A 23,565-nucleotide genomic window follows, 5' to 3' on the forward strand; every position below is an offset into this window, starting at 1 on the left:
TGTTATTTTTAAAAGGAGATGGAATTTTGTTTCATTCATTTCTGTTTATTTGGACAGGCCAAATATGAACAACTGAACACGCCAGCGTTACCATACACATGTTACACAGATGCCATCCTTCTTCCATCGGCTCTCATATGCAATACAAAAGTAAAAAGAGGTTCTCTTTTAACAGGTAAAAATTGAAGTTCGGTCACTTAACACAGAGTAAACAGTAATTACAGTTATGCTGGTAACAAAAGACAGCATGTTCTCTTTGAAAGCACCGTATTTGGTTTGTTTCCGCGCTTGGTTCCACTATCTGGCACATTTTCCCCGGGAGTTTTCTTTTCAGTGGGATGATTATCTTCAGGGCAAAAAAGTTTATCAGACTCAAGTTTTAGCAGTACTTAGTTTATTCATTTATATACACGTAACTGTAACCCCATCCTGTCTTCCTCCAGTCTTCTTACTGCATTCCTACTGACACGTATATTATAACACCCTCCACAAGTTCTATTTACAGTTAAGAATTTCTTTTTTTTTTCTTTTTTTGAGACGGATTTTCACTCTTGTCACCCAGGCTGGAGTGCAATGGTGCAGTCTCGGCTCACTGCAACCTCGACTCCCAGGTTCAAGTGATTCTCCTGCCTCAGCCTCTCGAGTAGCTGGAATTACAGGTGCCTGCCACCACGCCCAGCTAATTTTTGTATTTTTAGTAGAAACAGTGTTTCGCCATGTTGGCCAGGTTGGTCTCAAACTCCTGATCTCAGGTGATCCACCTGCCTTGGCCTCTCAAAGTGCTGGGATTACAGGCGTGAGCCACCGCACCCAGCCTGCAGTTAAGAATTTCTAAATGGGCCGGGCGCGGTGGCTCAAGCCTGTAATCCCAGCACTTTGGGAGGCTGAGACAGGCGGATCATGAGGTCAGGAGATCGAGACCATCCTGGCTAACACGGTGAAACCCTGTCTCTACTAAAAAATACAAAAAACTTGCCGGGCGAGGTGGCGGGCACCTGTAGTCCCAGCTACTCGGGAGGCTGAGGCAGGAGAATGGCGTGAACCCGGGAGGTGGAGCTTGTAGTGAGCTGAGATCCGGCCACTGCACTCCAGCCTGGGCAACAGAGTGAGACTCCGTCTCAAAAAAAAAAAAAAAAAAAGAATTTCTAAATGGCACAAATTAACTCAGCTGTTCTCAGTGCAGACGTCAAATCCTCACTGTGCTGAAACACTTTTCTCAGCTTTTGGGAAATAATTACAATTTAAACATCCACAGAGAATGTTTCTTAGACAAACATAAGACAAACATACTCGAGGCTTATCTGGTAAAAAATAACTGCTCTGTCCTTCTTAGCACAAAAAAGACATATCTTTGTAAAATGAGAAGAACCAAAGAATATTTAAAACAAAACAGGAAGCCACATGTACTAATTACACAAGAGACTGACTGACAGATTGGAATTCTCCAAAACAGATTTTCAGTGAGGCTTCTCATTTCAGAGTCCAGGGAAAAAAAAATCCCAAAAACCCCAAAGGTTGTGTGTATACATATTTTTATTGTGTTAAAATACACAAAACATAAAATTTACTGTCTTACCAAAAGGTATATTTTGTGGCTCTTCCCCCACTTTTTTTGTCCAAGACAGAGTCCAGTCTGTCGCCCAGGCTGAAGTGCAGTGGCATGATCTCGGCTCACTGCAACCTGCACCTTCTGGGCTCAAGCAATCCTCCCACCTCAGCCTCCTAAGTAGATGGAACTACAGGCATGTGCCACTAGGCCCGGCTAATTTTTGTGTTTTTTGCAGACGGGGTTTTACTATGTTGCCCAGGCTGGTCTTTGTTCTCTTAAGAGTTGCTTTCTCCATCAAAGTTGATAAATAACATTTAGAAAATGAATTATTTACTACAAGAGTAATGATATGTCTCAATTTATTATATGAAATTATCAACACTGCTTTTAATATTCAGATGTCAAGAAGATGAAAAGCAGAAATACATTTTGCAAACATGTGGCACTCCATAGGTGGAAATCATATATTTCCTCTAATATCCCAATTTTTCTGCCTAGTGTCTATATGGCTTTTGTCCCAACTTGCTGTACAAGAATTTTCCCCAGCCACCTTAGAAAGGCTGGACGTAGTTCACTCCAAATCCACAGTTCACTCCAAGTGTGTCAGTACCACAGAAAGCTCCATGGAAGCCTCAAATGTACGGGCTAGGCAACAGAAGCAGGGAGGCAGGATTAAGAAATTACTGGCCAGGTGTGGTGGCTCAGGCCTGTAATCCCAGCACTTCAAGAGGCCAAGGCAGATAGATGGCTTGAGCTCAAGAGTTTGAGATCAGCCTGGGCAACATGGCAAAACCTTGTCTCTACAAAAAATATAAAAATCAGCCAGGTGTGTTGGTGTGCGCCTGTAGTCCCAGCTACTGGGGAGGCTGAGGCAGGAGGATTGCCTGAGCCCAGGAGGTTGAGGCTGCAGAGAGCCATGATTGTGCCACTGCATTCTAGCTTGGTTAACAGTAAGACAAAAAAAGAAAAAAAAAATTACCAATATAAAATGCTTACACAGCTAACAAACATGTTCAATTCCATTTATAGTCTTTTCTTTGAGCCATTTACACATAGGGCTTTTTTTTTTTTTTTTTTTGAGATGGAGTTTCACTCTTGTTGCCCAGATTGGAATGCAATGGCATGATCTCGACTCACTGCAACCTCTGCCTCCTGGGTTCAAGCGATTCTCCTGCCTCTGCCTCCCGAATAGCTGGGATTACAGGTATGCGCCACCATGCAGGGCTAATTTTGTATTTTTAGTAGAGACGGAGTTTCTCCATGTTGGTCAGGCTGGTCTTGAACTCCCAACCTCAGGTGATCCACTCGCCTCGGCCTCCCAAAGTGCTGGGATTACAGGGATGAGCCACTGCAATGGGCCGCTATTGTTTTTTAACTCCATATAGTTTCTATAGTTCACCAAAAACTCAAAGAGATGACCTATAAATGTATGAATAATGTATGATTTCTTACACCGATTTTCTACTAGAAAAAAATCATACTTTTAGAATTGGATTTTGTCTTACACTCATCTTTATTATACTTTATAAATGAGATTTCATTTACATAAATCATCAGGAAGCTAAACTAAAATAGAAATGCTAGATTTAAATTCTAATTTGAATACTCTGATCAAAATAACAAATCTCACATTGGGAAACCATCTATCAGCAAGCAAAGAGCTACTACTGTGTGTCCTTCCTTAGAAGAATGAACACTGAGAACCCATAGCACATTTGCAGTACAGTAACAGCAATTCCTTTGTCATTATCACAGAACTTTAATTTTTATGTACTTTGCTGGGAATAACCAAACCATCCCATATATATATGTCCCACATATATATGAGATGGTGTATATATATATATATAGAGAGAGAGAGAGACAGTCTTGCTCTGTTGCCCAGGCTGGAGTGCCGTGGTGCTATCTCGGCCCATTGCAAGCTCCGCCTCCCAGGCTCAAGCGATTCTCATGTCTCAGCCTCCCAAGTAGCTGGGATTACAGGTGTGCACCAGCACACCCGGCCAACCATCCCATACATTTCATACAATCATTTTTAAAAAGAAGCATGAACCATTTTGGTTTTAGATAATTAAGTTTTTTTTAGAGAGACACTTTAAAAAAAGTCATTATATGAATAAAATTTCCTTTGTGTTAATTCCGACAAATCATTCAATCATTGAATCAGTCACAAATTTTTTTGAAACGGAGTTTCGCTCTTGTTGCCCAGGCTGGAGTGCAATGGTATGATCTTGGCTCACCGCAACCTCCGCCTTCTGGGTTCAAGCGATTCTCCTGCATCAGCCTCCTGAGTAGCTGGGATTACAGGCACCCGCCACCACGCCTGGCTAATTTTGTATTATTAGTTGAGACGGAGTTTCTCCATGTTGGTCAGGCTGGTCTCGAACTCCTTTTCTCAGGTAATCCACTGGCCTTGGCCTCCCAAAGTGCTGGGATTACAGGCATGAGCCACCGCACCCGGCCCCAATTTTTTTTTTTTTTTTTAGTAACTTGCACACTTAACCATATTTTTTATCTTCTTGGGACAACATTCTTTTCTCCACAAAAACCCAATTAAGGACGTTGTGCCAGTTTACTCTTACTTCCTTCCTGTTCACTGAGCTTAAAGTGGGTATAGGCGAGAATGCCAAATAATGTACATAAAATGCCAAGAGCCTGATTAATGGACAGTGGATCCTTAAATAAAACGTATCCTCCAAATAAAGTAATGCAGAACTTGAAGTGTCCAAACATGTTATAGCTGAGGTTTTTGGATAAGGATAAAAAGGAAGAATAAGATAGATGGTATATTTACACACACACTCACGCTACATAAAACAACTCAAAAGCAGCCCACCCCATGTAAAGAACAATGGGACCAGGCGTGGTGGATCATGCCTGTAATCCCTGCACTTTGGGAAGCTGAGGTGGTGGATCTCTTGATCCTGGGAATTTGAGACCAGCCTGGCCATCATGGTGAAACTCTGTCTCTACAAAAAATACAAAAATTAGCTGGGTGTGGTGGCACATGCCTTTAATCCCAGCTATTCAGGAGCCTGAGGCAGGAGAATTGCTTGAACCCAGGTGGCGGAGGTTGCGGTGAGCCGAGATCGTACCACTGCACTCCAGCCTGGGCAACAAGAGAGAAACCCAGGAGTGAGCCAAGAATGCACAACTGCACTCTAGTCTGGGCAACAGAACAAGGCTGTCTAAAAAAAGAGAATAATGGGAACTTCTTAGTTTCTTCAGGTAGGTTTTAGCGATTGATTAATCAGAGACACAAGACTGCCTCAACCATTCCTACTGACCTCCAAAAAAGAAAAGGGATACAATATAAAAGGAAAGACATTCAGAACAAGGTCCAGGGAAGATATTTTGTATAGCAATTTATAATTATGTTTTACAGTGGTGTTTCCTTGGGAAATGAAGTGAGAATAAGGTACCAGAGAGCTAACTTGAGTTTAGGAGGGAAAAGCGGGAGGGGGAGAGGGAGCAATACTGAGCACCAACTACACACCAAACACCATACTGGGCGATTTACATGAAATCTTCGAAGTTAGGCATCACGTTTACCTTCACTGCAGGCTCACTCTTCCTATTTACAGTTGTAGAGGCTCAGAGATTTTAAGTAACATGCCCCAGATTACAGAGCTAGTAAGTAGCAGAGTTGGAGTCCGCACATAAACAGGTCTATTTAACTCCAAAGCCCATGTTCTAATCCAAAATACTGCCAGTAACATGCCGCTGGATTAAGGTTTTTCCAAATCACTGTATATTTAAAAAGCAAACTAAATACACACACACCCCCTTTAAAAATTACCTGTGGCCATGCACGGTGGCTCACGCCTCTAATCCTAATCCCAGCACTTTGGGAGGCCAAGGTGGGTGGATCACCTGAGGTCAGGAGTTTGTGAGATCAGCCTGACCAACATGGAGAAACCCCATCTCTATTAATAATACAAAATTAGCTGGGCGTGGTGGTGCATGCCTGTAATCCCAGCTACTTGGGAGACAGGCAGGAGAATTGCTTGAACCCAAGAGGTGGAGGTTGCAGTGAGCCGAGATCACGCCACTGCACTCCAGCCTGGGCAAGAGTGAAACTCCGTCACTCTCACACACACACACACACACACACACACACGCACTTACTTATATTTAAATATAATTATTTTTTCTATATAAATGAGTACTTTCTTGTTCTTGAGATGTATGAGGTGTGCCTATGTGCTTTTCCTAATTACAACACTAGAAATAGCTACCACTCTGTGCCTCAGTTTCCTCACTATATAAAAGGGGAACAAAATAATACCTCCCAGGGTTATTGTAAGGATCAAATAATATACATGAAGCTTCTAGCATATAGTAAGCACCACATGTGCTAGCTATAATAATAGTTACCAAAAGCAGTACCTATGTGTCATAAACACCTGCTTGGAGCTTGACACATTCTCTCACATACAACCATCCAACATCATAGATCGCACTTCCTCCACTTCATACATTTCATAAGTGATCAGAGTGAGACCCTGAGAGTTCCCACACTAGTCAGGCCCACAGGTAGTGGCAGAGCTTGGTGTTCACACCTGGACCTGTCTGACCCCCAAGCCCACCTAAGCAGCCTGGAGGTTCCTGCTGGGCAGCAGCAGTGCCTCGGGAGAGCACGGGCCGTGTCCCCAGGTGCATGTGGTGGCTTGATCCCATGGAGGTGACTTCCTGAGACACAGAGGATCTTCCCAAGGTTACTGGCAATAATCATAATAAAATATGTTTTATTTTCAATTATGAGCTATCTTCATGTGCACTGGCTCTAACACTTTAAATTTCTTTACTCCTAGGCTTCTCTTTTAAGCATATTTATACTAGAAGGAAGTCAAATTTAAAGAAACTATTCATGAATCCTTTTGTAAAAACAACAAAAAAAAGAGCAGTCTACATGTGGTATTTCCAGTTCTGCACTTTACTCCAGGCAGGCTGTCACCCCAACCTTCAGAATGTTCTGGTCAAACCCAGTGCCCTCCACCTCACTCAGCCCCTCATTGGTGACCAGTCTCCTTGAACTTGGCCTGCTAGCAGCATCTGACGCAGACACCGACCGCTCCTCCTCCTCCTCACTCTGGTTCTGTGCCACCCTCCTCCTTCCTTCCACCTCTAACTGCTCCTTCTCATCCTCCAGCTAGTTCCTCTCATCTCTCTGAATTCCGAATACTGGACTCAAACCCAACGCTCAGTCTTTGGACTTATTTTCTTCTACTTGTTTGCTTGGTAATCTCAACCAGTCTCACCACTTTAAACCACAGCTTCATACTTCTGACTCCTTGTGATGCCTCCTGCTGAGACGTCACCTTTGAACTCTGACTTGTTTATCCAAAACTAAGCACCTAGCTGGGCTCACACCTGTAATCCTAGCACTTTGGAAGGCCGAGGTGGGAAGAATGCTTGAACCCAACAGTTCGAGTTTGCAGTGAACCATGATCGTGCCACTTCACTCCAGCTTGGGTGAAGAGCAAGACCCTGTCTCAAAAACAAGAACAAAAAAATACTCCCCAAACTGAGCACCTGATCTTCCTCCCCAGCCCCAAACCTCCTTCTGGCTATCCTACCTCAGTTGATGGCAACTCTACTCTACCAGGTGCTCAGGTCAAAAACCATGTAAATCAGCCTTGTTTTCTCTTTCTCCACATCCAACTAGGCAGCAAAACCTGTTGGCTCTTCTTAGAAATATATCCAGAATCCAATCACTTCTCACTATATCCACTGCTACCACACTGGTAGCCACTATGACTTGTACATTGGAATATTGCAGCAGTCTCCTGACAGTTTCCTGTGCCTCTTACAGTCCAGTAGTTCTCAACCACGGGTGATTCTGCTTTGTGGGCAATCTTTGGAGGCATTTTTGGTTGTCACAATTGGGCAAAGGGTATGTATGCTACTGGCATCTGGTGGTAGAGCCCAGGCCTGCTGAAAACATCCTACAGTGTACTAAACAGGCCTGCACTAAGAACCGTCCAGCCCAGAAAGTCAACAGCCCAGAGGTTGAGAAATTCTTCTTTATTCTATTCTCAACACAGGAGCCCTGAGTGATTCTGTGATTTATTTTAAAAAACTTTTTGTAGCATCAGGGTCTTACTATGTTGCCCAGACTGGTCTCGAACTCCTGGGCTCAAGGGATCCTCCTGTCTTGGCCTTCCAAAGTGTTGGAATGACAGGCGTGAGCCACTGCGCCCGGCCCACTGAGTGCTTCTATTAGAATGTATGTAAAATCATGTCGCTTCTCTGCTCAAAATGCTAATGGCTTCCCATCTTACTCAGTGGAACAGTCCTTACATAAACGCCCTACTCAATTCAGTTCTGTGTTACTTCTCAGCCTACCACATTCCCTCCTTTGCTCAACCTGCTCCAACCACACAGGCTTCCTTGGTTTTTTTAGGGCCTCGCACCTGCTGTTGCCTCGGCCTGGAATATTCTTCCCTCCTGATCTGCATGGAGCAACCGCATTTCCTTCAGGTCTTTACTCAAATGTCATCTTCCCACTAAGGCCTTCCTGACTAGCCCTGCCTAGAACTTCAGTGCTGTCTATGACATTTCACATTCTCTTCCCTGCCTTATTTTTACTCCTTGGCAGTTAACACTATCCCACACTGTAGTATATAAATATTTAATTGTTTTCTATTTCTAATCTTCCTCACCAGAATTCAAGCCTGTGAGAGCAAAGACTTCTGTCTATATGGTTCATTACTGTATCCCTGGTGCCTGGCACATAGTAGATGTTCAGTATATAAATATTTTTATATCAATGGTTTAGTGGGTATTCAATACTTACTGAATAAATTAATGTTTTAAATCAGAGCACACATTTGGATGTCTTGATTGGGTAGCATGATGTACAAATTTTGGGACTAGACTGCATGGGTTCAAATCTGGACATCCCATTTGTCAGCTGTGTGGCCTTAAGTGAGCTAGCTAACCTCTCTGTGCCTCTATTTCTTCTATAAACTAAAATGACAGACTCCACCTCACAGAGCTGCTGTGAGAATTAAATGGACTAATACATACAAAATATTTCTGACAGTATCTGACACAAAATAAATATTTGTTAAGTATTGGTTTTCTAAAAAACTTATCGTCATTGTTTTTTATTGATAGTTGGCAAATATCCTACTTATTTACTTCCTGGGGAAATTCATTCTCTGCATTTGCCTAAGGGTGGGGGCAGAGTGAAATGTGAAGAGAAACAGAATGACAAGCAGAATGGTATAAATGGACAGTTGAATTTGACCTTTAACATATAACTTCATTTCTTTTTTTTTTTTTTTTTTGGTAGAGATAGGGTCTCCCTATGTTTCCCAGGCTGGTCTTGCACTCCTGAGCTCAAGTGATCCTCTTGCCTCGGCCTCCCAGTGTTGGAATTATAGGTGTGAGCCATAGTGCCCGGCCAATGACTTCATTACTTGACTTGAAATAATATTGAGAAAAACAGGCACACCCATATCCAAATAAGTACAAACACATACTCCATAGCCAGATGCCAGTGGCCTGAAATTATCTTTTGTTATTTGTTAACCATTCCTTTACTTTGTTACTATAAATACCTGAACATGGTTTGAAAATCCAAACCTCCACCTCATTATTCATTCAAAAAATATTTATTTAATCTCACTGTCTGTAAGAAATGGTACTCTGAATTAATTTTTGTAAGGGAAAAGGTCATCTATTACATAAGAAAATTCAAAAACATTCATGACACAAAAAGCTAACCCATTTCCTCAGTTCATATTTCTTTCTTTTTTTTTTTTTGAGACATAGTCTTGCTCTGTTGCCCAGGCTGGAGTACAGTGGCACAATCTTGGCTCTCTTTAACCTGCGACTCCCCAGTTCAAGCAATTCTTGTGCCTCACCCTCCTGAGTAGCTGGGATTACAGGCGTGCACCACCTTACCCAGCTAATTTATATATTTTTTGTAGAGACAGGGTTTCACCATGTTATCCAGGCTGGTCTTGAACTCCTGGCCTTAAGTGATCCACCTGCCTTAGCCTCCTGAAGTGTTGGGATTACAGGTGTGAGCCACCACACTCACCCTTTCAGTCATATTTCTTTAAAATCCTATTGTGTGTAAAGATACAGTAAAAGGCTAAAAATAACTCTCTCTACTCAATGTAGGCCGTGCAATAGTGTGAGATTCAAATAAGGTAATGAATGTGAAAGTTTTGGAGAATATAAAAGACAATGCATTTGTAAGTTATATGAAAAGGATACGTGACAGGTGAAGTGTTCCCAATGATCCAATAAATTGATAAGTTCACCATGAAAGCTATTACTCCAGATAGCAGCACCATAAGCTACAAATAAAACAAAAGAACCATTAATGCAAAGCAATCCAATCATTATAGTCATCAAGCAAAGATACATTTCATTCGGCATTTTAAAAAATTCAAATATCAACCATTAATAAATAAGATTAGAAAGAGAATTTGGGAGACAGTAAGAATTGCAAGTAAAAAGGCAGAATGAACAGTGTTTAGAAAAAAATGTAATTTTTTCCACAAGAATCAATGAAAAATACTGCAATAACATCCTTTCTGTGATTGTGAATTTCCAGGTTAATTTTTCTTATTAATCTAAAGAAAAGTATACATATGCATTATTATTATTATAAATCAGACAATAAAGAAAAGCAGAAAGAATATAAGGAATTCTTATAATCCCAACCATCCACACATTAACATCTTAATTGCTCTTTTTTTTTTTTTTTTTTTTAATGGAGTCTCACTCTGTCACCCAGTCTGGAGTGCAGTGGTGCAATCTTGACTCACTGCAACCTCCGCCTCCCAGGTTCAAGTAATTCTTCTGCCTCAGCCTCCCCAGTAGCTGGGATTACAGGCCCATGCCACCACACCCAGCTACTTTTTTTTGTATTTTTTGATAGAGATGGGGTTTTACCATGTTGGCTAGGCTGGTCTCGAACTCCTGACCTCAGGTGATCTGCATGCCTTGGCCTCCCAAAAGTGCTGGGATTACAGGCCTGAGCCACTGCACCTGGCCTCATTTTTATTTTTATGTAACTCAATAAGCATTCATTGGATATCTACAAAGATAGGCCAGGCCTTGTGAGGAATGCAATATGTACAAAGTTCCTGCCCTCAAAGAGCTTAGAAACTACTTGAGGACATAATAAAAATCACGATGATCACAGCTTACACTTACATAACACTTATTATGCACCAATAATTGTTCTGTTTTACATATATTCACTCATTTAATTTTCACGTACATCCACAAAGTAGATGTAAAAATATTATTCCTTTTTATAGATAACTTGGCTGGAAACAGGGGGACAAATGGGTTGGAACACTATATACACATACAATGTTCTGTTCAAATCTATCCCATAATTTTATCCAACAAATTATAGAATCATTTTGTTTCTGAATTTAGATAAAATAATATCCATGATCTAAACTATTAAGAAGTTTAAGTTCTGAAGAAAACATGTCATATTTGAAGATGCTTTTTGTCTTATGTAGGGTTTTGTTATTTTGTTTTGTTTTTTGTAAAGACAGATTTTTACCATGTTGCCCAGGCTGGTCTCAAACACCTGGGCTCAAGCGATCCTCCCATCTTGGCCTCCCAAAGTGTTGGGATTATAGGCATGAGCCACTGTGCCCAGCCCCATCTAGGTTTTATCAGTGTTAAAATCAGTGCAGTCTTAAGAAGACCAGAGGAATTGGATTTGTGTCCTACTTAGGTAAATATAGTAATACCTCATTTAATTTACAATAGTGAGGTCTATTAAATAGCCAACATAGAGAAATTTGCTTAGAGATTTTAAAAAGAGTTTCTAGAAATATATCTAAAATATATCATTGCTAATTTTATTGAGTTCACAGAATGCTGCATACCTATTTCTTGATACTTGGCACATCACATCACTAAAAACACAATTACTCTACTTTGTTAGGGACTTTGAAGAATATAAAGTAGTTCCATGTTGAAGAGGAGTGGTAAGAGTGGGCATCCTTGTCTTGTTCCAGTTCTCAAATGGAATGCTTTCAACTTTTCCCCATTCAGTATTATATTGACTGTGGGTTTGTCATAGATGGCTCTTATTACATTAAGGTATGTTCTTTGTATGCCGATTTTGCTGAGGGTTTTAATCATAAAGCGATGCTGGATTTTGTCAAATGCTCTTTCTGCATCTATTGAGATGATCATGTGATTATTTATTTATGTATTATTTATTTATGTATTTATTTATTTTGGAGTCTTGATCTGTCGCCCAGGCTGGAGTGCAGTGGCACGATCTCAGCTCACTGTAAGCTCCGCCTCGCGTGTTCACGCCATTCTCCTGCCTCAGCCTCCCGAGTAGCTGGGACTACAGGTGCCCGCCACCACGCCTGGCTAATTTTGTTTTTGTATTTTTAGTAGAGAAGGGGTTTCACCGTGTTAGCCAGGATGGTCTCGGCTAGTCTCGATCTCCTGACCTCGTGATCTGCCCGCCTCAGCCTCCCAAAGTGCTGGGATTACAGGCGTGAGCCACCACACCTGGCTGATCATGTGATTTTTGTTTTTAATTCTGTTTATGTAGTGTATCACATTTATTGACTTTAGTATGTTAAACCATCCTTGCATCCCTGGTATGAAACCCGCTTGATCATGGTGGATTATCTTGTTGATATGTGACTGGATTCAGTTAGCTAGCATTTTGTTAAATTTTAGCATCTATGTTCATCAAGGATATTGGTCTTCAGTTTTCTTTTTTGGTTGTGTCCTTTCCTGGTTTTGGTATTAGAGTAATGCTGGCTTTATATGCAAAAAAAAAAAGTTAGTTGACACAATGCTCTACTTTGAGTCAAGGACGCCTCCTAGGGACATTAAGGAATGAAGATGACTTTCCCTTACACTAAATGGCCTCAGCCTTCTGTGGTCTTGGTTTCTTTGACTTTTTTTTTTTTAAATGGCTTTTCTGCTGCTGTCCTCATTTTACAACCTGTTAGAAGGCGAACAAAAAAATCCTCTCTCCTTGTAGCATAAGGTCTCCAGGATGCAATGGTTTGAAACCAGATAACCAGGATGGCTATTTTGTAAAGTAAGTGGAAGTATTATCTGACAGATGGTCCAATGACTTCTACTTTAGAAAAAAACTGTATATGCTAAAATATATAAATTTGAAACCACTGCTGGTCTACTTAACAGGAAGCAGAGCAGAGCACTGGAGAATATAGACTTTGGACCCAGAAGGCATGGATCCAAATTGTGGCTCTGCTTATTAGCTGTGGGATTGCGAGCCAGTTACTAACTCTCTATCTCTCGGTTTCCTTATCAGTAAAAATAGTAACAATAGTGATATAGTTTGGATGTCTGTTCCCTCCAAATCTCATGTTGAAATTTGATCACCAATGTTGGAGGTGAGGCCTAGTAGAAGGTGTTTGGGTTATGGGGGTGGATCCCTCATGAATGGCTTGGTGCCCTCCCCACGGGTAATGAGTTCTTGCTCTATTAGTTCTCATGAAGGCTAGTTGTTTAAAAGACACTGGCATCTCCTCCCCTCTCCCTCTTGCTCCCTCTCTCGCCATGTGACATGCCTGCTTCCCCTTCGCCTTCCACCGTGATTGTAAGCTTCCTGAGGCCCTCACTAGAAGCAGATGCCAGCACTAATGCTTCTTGTACTGTCTGCAGAATGATAAGCCAAAATAAACCTCTTTTCTTTATAAATTACTCAGTCTCAGGTATTATTTTATAACATCATAAAATGGACTAATACAAATAGTATTAGTATAGCATCAACCTAATAAAGTTATGAAAATTAAATAAGTTAATATTTACACAGTGCTTTGAATAGTGCCAGGAAGAGAAGAGGGGCTATATAGGTGCTTAATAAATTGATGCGACCAACAAAAAAAACATTCCCACTAACTGTGTTCCAAGAGTTGTGGGAACTCTTGTCGGAAGCAGGAATTCCTGATAAGTAAGGTGTTATGGACTGAATGTTTGTGTCCCCCCAAAATTCCTATGTTGAAATCCTCACCCGCAGTGTGATGGTATTGGGAGGTGGGGCCTTTGGGAAGTGACTATGGCATAAGGGTAGAGCCTTCATGAATGGGATTAGTCCCTATGATAAGAAGAGATACAAGAGAGCTTGCTTCTCCTCTTCCTTGTTGTCAGATGAGCATACGGCAAGAAGAATGCCATCTATAAAGCAGGAAAAGGGCCTTTACCAAGAACCCAACCATACCGGCAGCCTGATCTCAGACTTCCAGACTTCAGAACTGTGAGAACCGAGTATCTGTTGTTTAAGCCACCCAGTCCATTGTAGTTTTGTTATAGCAGCCTGAACTGAGACATAGGAGGATTATACATTCTAACTTAAAATGTCCCCAAAGTATTAGTCCCAGCTGCGCGGGAGGCTGAGGTTGGGGGATCACTTGAGCTCAGGAGCTTGAGGCCAGGCTGGGCAATATAGCCAGACCCTGTCTCTAAAAAATAAAAGTCCCCAAAATACATATGTCCTTGATTTGCCAATTCCACTCCTGGGACTCATTTCCATAGGAAAAAAGGTATCAGTACATGAGGACACATGATGTACAAGGATGTTTATCACAGTATTGTTCATAGTGGTAAAGAACTGGAAAAAAGTGAATATGCAAAGGGGCTATTATACTGACACTGGCTGGGCGCGGTGGCTCATGTCTGTAATCCCAGCACTTTGGGAGGCCCAGGTGGGTGGATCACTTGAGGTCAGGAGGTTAAGACCAGCCTGGCCAACATGGTGAAATCCCATCTCTACCAAAAATACAAAAAAATTAGCCAGGTGTGGTGGCTCACACCTGTAATTCCAGCTACTTGGGAGGCTGAGGCACAAGAATCACTTGAACCCGGGAGGTGGAGGTTGCAGTGAACAGAGAGCATGCCACTGCACTACAGAGTGAGACTCTGTCTCAAAACAAAACAACAACAAAACATACAGACACTGAAAAGAATGCTTTAGAGAGATTTTTAGGAGATATTATTAAGTCAGAAAAGCAAGATACAGAAAAGCATATGTGATAGGATTCTACTTTTGTCAAAGAAACAGATGTGGCTGGGTGTGGTGGCTCATGCCTGTAATCCTAGCACTTTGGGAGGCTGAGGCGGGAGGACCTGAGATAAAGAGATCGAAACCATCCTGGCCAACATGGTGAAACCCCGTCTCTATTAAAAATACAAAAATTAGCTGGGCATGGTGGTGTGCGCCTGCAGTCCCAGCTACTCGGGGGTCTGAGGCAGGAGAATTGCTTGAACCCGGGAGGTGGAGGTTGCAGTGAGCCAAGAATTGCACCACTGCACTCCAGTCTGGGTGACAGAGTGAGACGCCATCTCAAAAGAAAGAAAAAAAAAAGAAATAGATGTTTAATTGGGGTGTGTGTGTGTGTGTGTGTGTCTGTGTGTGTGTGTTTATATGGATATATATGGCATGGAGAAAAATATGGAAGAACAAGCACTTAGAATATTAACATGACTTCAAGGGACATGGATTAGGGAGTAATGGAATGTGGAAAAGTGTATGGCTAGGAAGGCTGGGGAAGAGGAATCCACAATAAAAACAGCATCTATGATATCATTCCATATCTAAAATTATACACACATGCATGTGTACCTATGTGTTTATACAAAAGAGATCCATGAAATGATGCTCACCAAAATGGTAACGGTAATTACTTTAGTGTGATAGCGTTCCAGGGGCCCTTCACTTTCTTTTGTTGTTGTTTTGGTTTGGTTTTCTTTTGAGACAGGGTCTCCCTCTGTTGCCCAGGCTGAAATGCAGTGGTGCTATCTTGGCTCACTGCAGCCTCGACCTCCTGGGCTCAAGTGATCCTCCCACCTCAGCCTCCCAAGTAGCTGGGACCATAGGCATGTGCTACCATGCCTGGCTAATTTTTTGATTTCTTTTTTGAGACAGAATCTTGCTCTGTGGCCCAGGCTGGAGTGCAGTGGCACGATCTTGGCTCATTGCAACCTCCACCTCCCAGGTTCAAGCAATTCTCGTGCCTCAGCCTCTTGAGTAGCCTGCCTTGGTCTCCCAAAGCGCTGGGATTATAGGCATGAGCCACCGCACCCAGCCTCAGCTAATCTTTTTGTATTTTTAGTAGAGACCAGATTTCGCCATGTTGGCCAGGCTGGTCTTGAACTCCTGAGCTCAAGTGATCCATCCGCCTCAGCTTTCCAAAGTCCCGGGATTACAGGCATGAGCCATCACACCCAGTCAATTTTTAAATTTTTTTGTAGAGATGAGGTCTTCCTATGTTGCCCAGGTTGGTTTAAAACTCCTGAGCGTAAACGATCTGCCCACCTTATCCTCCCAAAGTGCTGGGATTACAGGAGTGAGCCACTGTGCCTGGCCCCTTCACTTTCTTTATATTTTTACATGTGTTCAAAATCGACATAGTGATTATAAAGCTATGTTTTCACTGTAAAAAAAGTTTAACTTAACCTAAATGTCCAAATTATTTGTGGGCTCTAGCTTGACATGGTCAGTACAGTAACCAGGCATCAGAAGACATTAATTGTAGTTCTGCTTTTGCCACTAAGTAGCTGCCTCACTCTAGGCAAGTACCTTCACCTTTGTGTGCCTCAATTTCTTCATCTGAAAAAGAATCCTTACCTTACCTCCTTATATGGTGATTACGAAGATAAATGTGAGAATGGATCGGACATAGTGCTCTGAAAACTAAAAATTATATTAATAATGGAGGAGTTATTATTATACTGTTTCTTAGATATCAAAACAATTAGAACTTACCAAAGCAGAAACTGACCAGGGACCAAATATTCCTCCTTCTCCAAACACCGGCTCAAAGAAGGGCACAGCGACCAGCAACATAGCAGATGACATCGGAGCCTGGTAGTACAGCAGCTGCATTGAGTTCACTTGTAATTCATGCTGTTTGGCTCCTACCCACTGAAAATTAGGAGATAAAACATGTCTGGCACAAAAGAAATAGTATCACTTAATCAAAGATGCAACAACTAGAGTCACAAAGATGGGAATGTGGGGTATAGACTAGGAGAAGATAAAATGTCTATTATTCTACAGGATTTCAAAGACCAGTAAGCTATATGAATGCCCTTTAAGCACCATGGATGAAAATAGCTCTATAAATTTAATTTCTGATAATCTAGCTTCTTCTCAATTCTTAGAAGGGGGAGAAAAGTCCTCTATTTCCTTCTACCTGATCCTAGTAAACAGGGAAAAATAAACGCACATGAGGGCCTACAAGGATAAAAGATCTTGGGAAAATAAGCGAAAAATGGAAATTCAGGTGCTTAGGAATACAGATGCAGTGTTGGACTTTATTTCTTTCTAAAAATGGCAAAAATTTAAAAATGGAAGACAGGGGCCAGGAGCAGTGGCTGACACCTGTAATCCCAGCATTTTGGGAGGCCGAGGCAGGCAGATAACCTGAGGTCAGGAGTTCGAGACCAGCCTGGCCAATATGGTGAAACCCTATCTCTACTAAAAATACAATTAGCCAGGTATGGTGGTGCACGCCTGTGGTCCCAGCTACTCGGGAGGCTGAGCAGGAGAACCAAGGAGGCAGAGGTTGCAGTGAGCTGAGATTGCGCCACCGCACTCCAGCCTGGGTGATAGAGCAAGACTCTGTCTAAAAAAAAACAAAGGAAGACAGAGGTTGGGGGGACAGGATGACAATGGGGCATGGGGCAGGTTAGAGATGGCTGCCAATGTGTGTGGCTTGAAAAGGTATGTGGTCTTGTCAGTTGCTTTGGAGAACCCAATCAATGGTAGAAGACATTGTCCTCTCTCTGGATGACTTTTCTGTGGATACTATTCCTCATCCCCCACCAATACACCTAGATACATTGGATAATCACTAACCCTAAAATACCGTACCATTCAGTAGAAACAACATCTCAAGACCTCAAATCCCATTTGTCCACAAAATGCTTCACAAATATAACTGAAAAAGAGGCTCTGAAGAAGCTCTAACAGGACTGTTTGGATCACATCTGGCAAGAACAGCTAGGCTTTTGAATGACTTCTACATACGTCTTGTTCCTGTAGGTCTGGGTATCTTGTTACATAAACTCTAAGTCTATAGAAATTCATCAAGACAAAAATAGAAGAGCAGGGAATTTGAACCATACTCCTGCCAGCTTTAACTAAGAGTTCTCTGTGAATGTGAAGGACAAAGAACTGATTCTTCTAAGCTGCCTGCTCCTCGGGGCACAGCAACGAGCAAAAATGGATACAGAGGGTGTGTGCTCACCCCACTTTCCTTTCGCAGCCTCTCCAGGCAGCTGTGTGTCTTGGCCACAGGACTGCCTGGAACAGCAGGGGCTCTCAAGCCTCCACTGTTCCTCAATGCAGCACAGCCTGGCTCCTGCCAACACCCCTCCAATGCTCTCCTAAGGGCACCATGACCTCCATGGCCATGTCCAGACTCCCTGTGGCCCTTCCTGCGAGCCCTCTTTGCAGAACCTGCAAATTTTGCTTGGAAGAACTACCCTCCGGTTTACACTCCTCCCTCACTGCCTCCTGCACTAGGCAGATGTCTGCCTTCCTCTTTATTGCCCTGACTGATGTCTTTTACTATTTGCTGAGATCTACTGTTCTTCCCTCATCCCTTAAGCATCCTTAACCTTGTATTAGCCAGTCTCCTGGCCATCTCTACTTATATAATCTGCAGGAACTTGTTTAAAATCAACTGGTGCCTTTCTTCCACAAATGGGCTCCTCTTGCGTGGTTCCAATAATTGATGATATAATCCCCCTCAGGGATCAGAGCCTTACTTTCTTCACTCTCACATTCAATCAGGTTCTCCCATGTGTTCCCCAAAAGGCCCCTGGAGTGCCTTTTAACCTTTCCCTGTCCATTCCCACTGCCCTAGCCCAGGCCCTTCCTGCTTGTCCCGTGAAGCACAGGTAGGTTCCTGACTGCTCTGCCTTTCACCCTTCCTTCCCTTTTACCCACCCTTCCTTGCCACCAGTTGCTTTTCTAAAGGGGAACGATCAAGTCAGTCCCTGTCTGAACCCCTCTCCTGGTGCGTGCTCAATAAAGACACACTTCCTTAGTATGCCTTCACGACCCTGACATCTGACTGCCTAGCCTCACCAAACAAATCAAGTTCTCCGAAACTGCTCCAGACTTTCACGCACACTGCAAGGAAAAGACCAGCTGTCCTTTACTGCTGAGCTCATTTCTGTGTGCCCTTCCATTTAAATGGTTAACTTTTCCGTAAAGTCTTACCTCACCGCCCCTCTTTTAGAGCTGCCACTTCCTCCTTGGTGTTCCTCAGAACTTTCCTCCTACCTTGGGGTACATATGCTATTGTGACCAGCTGTCTCCATGTGTTTCTACACTGCTGGACTGTAGCTGCTTTTCATCTTTGTATCCTCAACAGTGAACATAATGCGGAAAAGATGTCTGCTGAATGAATGAGTGAGCCAACTATCTTTCTACAACTCAAGCTAATAGCTGGTCACTTGTCTTTTAACTCCTTTTAATGTCTCCAGCAGTATAAGAGAAACAACATAGAAATTATGCCAAGATACATTGGGCAGATACAACTTTAAGAGGAATGTTTTGGGAATATACCTATTTTGTAATAATACCTTTACCATTTACTGATAAGAAACCGTCCATTAATCTACAATCATTCCTTGGTCAATCTCATTTCAAATATCTACCTTAGGGATATAGAACCTTTGATTCTAATCTATAGCAATTTTGAGACTTGTGTGAACAAAAATGGTCATAGTGACAGAGATGGTGAGTACTCTGAATCCATTACATATAAGGAGTACAATTTCTTGCTCTGTTTAATAGCCTATACTAGGCAAAAACAAGTGCATTTAACAAGAAAGATGAATAGGAATGTTCACTAGCCTCTTCTTTTATTTAAACTGCTTCTCTGTCACTAGAAAATGTATTTCACTGCAGAATATTTTCAAACACCATCTCTGACATGATCACTACTAGAATGTTTAAGATGCCAGGGCTCTATTACTGAACTCCTAACATTTCTAACAGGAATGCCTTAGTTTAATAACCAGTGGATGTTTGTGAAAAAAGTAAAATTGGTTACACATTTTGGCTTTGATTTCCCATACAGGCACACACAGAATTTCCAGACCAAGGTTTTCAGTATAGAGAGAATATCGTTTCACTGTCCCCTACAGCAAGTTATTTTTTCTCCACTACATAAGAAACAAAAACCATACTTGTTAGGTTTTATGGTAATGAAGTAACTGAATCCATTAACACATTTTTAATGAATATCTGCTATAGGCAAGGCACTGTGCTTGCACAAATGGTAAAATATTCATTGATATAAATTACTCTATTATATTAATATAATAATAATCTATATTAGACAAATTATTAAAAGCCAATAAACAAGTACAACAGCAGTATAATTTTTGAGGCAAAAAAATCTAAAAATCTGAAATTTTTCTTTACTGTTCAGATTTCTGGAAGTATACTCACTCCTTCACAACAATGTTAAAAGTAAAGAGTACACAAAAAACATAAACAAACTTAGGAAGTATAAAGTCTTACTACATATTTTGTAAAGATTTCCCAGAAAATAACTTCACCCCAAGCTGAGACTGTTAAGCATGGATATTATACACTTACAAACAGGTAGGTATTTGGTCAGCATCACACACCCAAGTTTCTCTGTCTCCTTTCTTCTCTTCACCTTGAGTCAACTTAAGCAATTACGCTTTCTTCCCAACAGTCTATTGTCTCTATACTGTATTTTCTAAACCTTGGAATACAGCTTCAAAATTTATGAAATCTGCTAAAAAGGCACATAAAGAAAAAAAAAATTACCAACCACTTGATAAAGGGATGTAACTAAAACACCAAGAGCAGCAAACACCATTCCAAGGAAATTAAACTTCACATCGTAATAAGAATTTAGGATTACACCTAAAGTTATAGGAATCTGTAACGAAAAAGAGGTAAATGTTGTTCAGATTAAATTCAAGAGACAAAAATTTAGTATTCCTTTCACAATGTCTTACAAGGCTAATGATAAACACATAACTGGGAAACAATGAACCTGTATAAATGTTTTCTTTTTTCACTTGGGAAAACTGGTTGTTAATCCTATTTCCTAAACGTGAAATATGATAAATCTATATTGATATTCACATTTAATTCTATTTTAAATTTGTGGTAAATATATTGCACTTTGCAAGAAAATACCACATGAATACAAAGGTGAGTAAATGGATCCCCGAAATAGTGTCTAAACAGCATAAGCATAAATATAAAACAATAAAAGCATAAAGACTTTAAATATAAGGCCGGGCACGGTGGCTCACACCTGTAACCCCAGAGCTTTCGGAGGCCAAGGCGTGCAGATCACCTGAGGTCGGAGTTTGAGACTAGCCTGACTAACATGGAGAAAACCCGTCTCTACTACAAAGTTAGCCCGGCGTGGTGGCGCATGCCTGTAATCCCAGCTACTTGGGAGGCAAAGGCAGGAGAATCGCTTGAACGCGGGAGGCGGGGGTTGCGGTGAGCCGAGATCGCGCCATTGCACTCCAGCCCGAGCCACAAGAGTGAAACTCCGTCTCAAAAACAAACAAACAAAAAAAATAAAAAAAAAAGAAAGAAAAAGGAAGAAGACCTTAAATATACTAAGTTACTAAGTGCTAAAATTGAGTCCACCTCCTTTTATTTAAAGTTGCAGACAGCTCGGCAGTATGGTGCTGCAGACATTTTGAGACCTACTTTATGCTAAATCTCTTCACATTTTATCATACACGATTTGATTCCCCTAGGGGAGAAAGGCTGTTTTTCAGTTTGAGCTTTTGCAGATACTCTGATAACACTGGACTGTACCACACAATAGTTTTTTCTTATCGATCACAGCATTTAACGATTTCCATCAAATGGCAGCTACTAAAACTCACACAAGCCCACTCTTCTGGGTTGACAAGATGGCCTTTTCCCCCTCCCCAAAATAAGCCTGAAACTTCACTGGCTTAGATGACTCATTTGTGGATTTCAAGATGAAGGGAAAGACCAGTGTGCGTTCGAATTTCCCGGGGCCAGTGCAGGAGGTGGGTCGGAAGAGCCGCGCCTTGGCAAGCTGAAGCTACTCACCAACGTGAGCTGGATTCTGGTGGAGAAGGTTTTCTGGTAGCAGAAGGTCTGGATGGCTATGATCACCGGCGTGGTCATGGCCTTGGCCAGCTGATAGGTGCCTATAGTGTTGTTCTGCAAGGAAAGGTTAGTGAAGACCACAAAGCCACAGAAGCTGAGGGCCAGGAGGAGGAGCTTGGAGGGCGGCAGACTTTTGGGGGCAAAGATGTCCAGCTTCTGGCAGATATACAAGCCCAGCCAGGTGACTACGAAGTGCACCAGGGTCAGGCTCATGTTGGGGAAGCCGTGGTGCACATAAATCCATTTGTTGAGGAACACAATGCAGATGGACACCAGCAGGTTGAACAGGAGCCCGGCGGCGATTCGCCCGTGGCCCCGCATTCGGTCCACCAGCGATGCCATGATCCCCGCGAAGCCGGGGCCGTTTAGTCTCAGAAGGGGCGCCTGGCCTGTCTCCAGTTGCCCTTCTCCTCCACCGCCGCGTCCTCGCAGACGCCAACCTCACCGTCTGACCCAGGAGTGGCATGCACAGATCAACCTGGGCGAGCAGCACTCTTAACAGACGACACACGCCCCGCCGCCGCCCTGTAAGCCAGCGAGGACGCGGCAGCACGTCCCACGCCCCGCCCATCTCCGCCTGCGGCCACGTGACCCGGGGCTCCGGTGCCTCCGCCCCGGAGCCGCGGGCTGAACGGCCGCTACCCTGCGCAGGCGCGCTGAGCCCTGGGCGCGCGACGCTCGCGTCTTTGTCCTGTCCTCTGGGTCCCCAGCCCCCTTGGTCACCTAACGCCTACCTGACTAGACCAATCTAGGACCCCTTTCTTGATGTTTGTTTCCCGTGTGTCACTGACCCGATTTGCTAGACAACTTCTCTCTGGCTGTGCAGACACTGTTAGCCAATTTTACCTATTAAATGCTGAGCAAATTTAGCCCTCGCCAGAGGGGGAAAGAACTTATCGAAAGCATATTTTTATTTTTTGTTTTTCGAGAAAGACATTCCAAATCTACTTTCCAACAGACAGCATCATCGGGTATAACTACAAGGGTTTCTCCTTAGATCATACATTCACAAAGCATTATTAGCTCAACAGTGAGAAAATGTGTTCTCTAAAGATGTCCCCTTGACAATGTAAACAAGTGCTATTGTGTTCAATTACAACTCGAGAAAAAACGCACGACTTGCCAAAACTGTATACAGCTGTCTCTAGGGGTGTGTGTGTGTGTGTGTGTGTATATATATATGTATGTATGTTTTGGATCCTAAAGTCAGGTGCAATGACTAAGAGTTACAACTTTGAGTAACAGTCTTGATCGACATTGCAGTAAGGTCCTTCACACAGAAGTCAGGTTCTTCCTTTCTCCTTCTTCCTCAAGTCGACAGAGCAAGATTATATATTGTAGATATTACAGGTACAAAAGGGGATTTTTATTTTTTTTTTTTGAGACGGAGTCTCGCTCTGTCGCCCAGGCTGGAGTGCAGTGGCCGGATCTCAGCTCACTGCAAGCTCCGCCTCCCGGGTTCACGCCATTCTCCTGGCTCAGCCTCCCGAGTAGCTGGGAGTACAAGCGCCCGCCACCTCGCCCGGCTAGTTTTTTTTTGTATTTTAGTAGAGACGGGGTTTCACTGTGTTAGCCAGGATGGTCTCGATCTCCTGACCTCATGATCCGCCCGTCTCGGCCTCCCAAAGTGCTGGGATTACAGGCTTGAGCCACCGCGCCCGGCCTCAAAAGGGGATTTTTAAAAAAGGAATCACAAAAATATCTTGAATGTCCAGCTGTTCCTACCAATACATCAATTCTTAGTTTTAAGATAGAGTCTAGGATTAATTCAGCAGTCACAAAATTAAAAAGAGAAAGAATATGGTAAAATAAAATAAAATAAAATAAATGAGCAAGTGGGGCATGGTGGCATGGGCCTGTAGTCCCA

At 42.5% G+C, this 23,565-nt stretch overlaps 1 protein-coding gene across 3 annotated transcripts; it reads right to left on the reverse strand.

Annotated features, from left to right (window-relative positions):
• Positions 1–1,017: 1,017 nt before the first annotated feature.
• Positions 1,018–22,241, reverse strand: LOC105473407 (solute carrier family 35 member E3). 3 transcript variants are annotated; one of them, XM_011727214.2, is made up of 5 exons: positions 21,639–22,169; positions 20,359–20,469; positions 16,302–16,460; positions 9,782–9,864; positions 1,018–4,289 (listed from the first exon to the last, which is right to left on the reverse strand). In XM_011727214.2, exons 1-5 carry the CDS (start codon positions 22,038–22,040, stop codon positions 4,103–4,105), a joined length of 942 nt encoding a protein of 313 aa, XP_011725516.2. In that variant the 5' UTR covers positions 22,041–22,169; the 3' UTR covers positions 1,018–4,102. The 3 variants fall into 3 exon arrangements, with proteins under 3 accessions (XP_011725516.2, XP_024645961.2, XP_011725517.2); XM_024790193.2 differs by having other exon boundaries at positions 4,157–5,255; positions 21,639–22,170; XM_011727215.3 differs by lacking the exon at positions 1,018–4,289 and adding an exon at positions 5,262–8,980 and having other exon boundaries at positions 21,639–22,241.
• Positions 22,242–23,565: the final 1,324 nt, after the last annotated feature.

This window comes from Macaca nemestrina, chromosome 10 (genome assembly GCF_043159975.1).
Source record: "Macaca nemestrina isolate mMacNem1 chromosome 10, mMacNem.hap1, whole genome shotgun sequence".
NCBI lineage: Eukaryota > Metazoa > Chordata > Mammalia > Primates > Cercopithecidae > Macaca > Macaca nemestrina.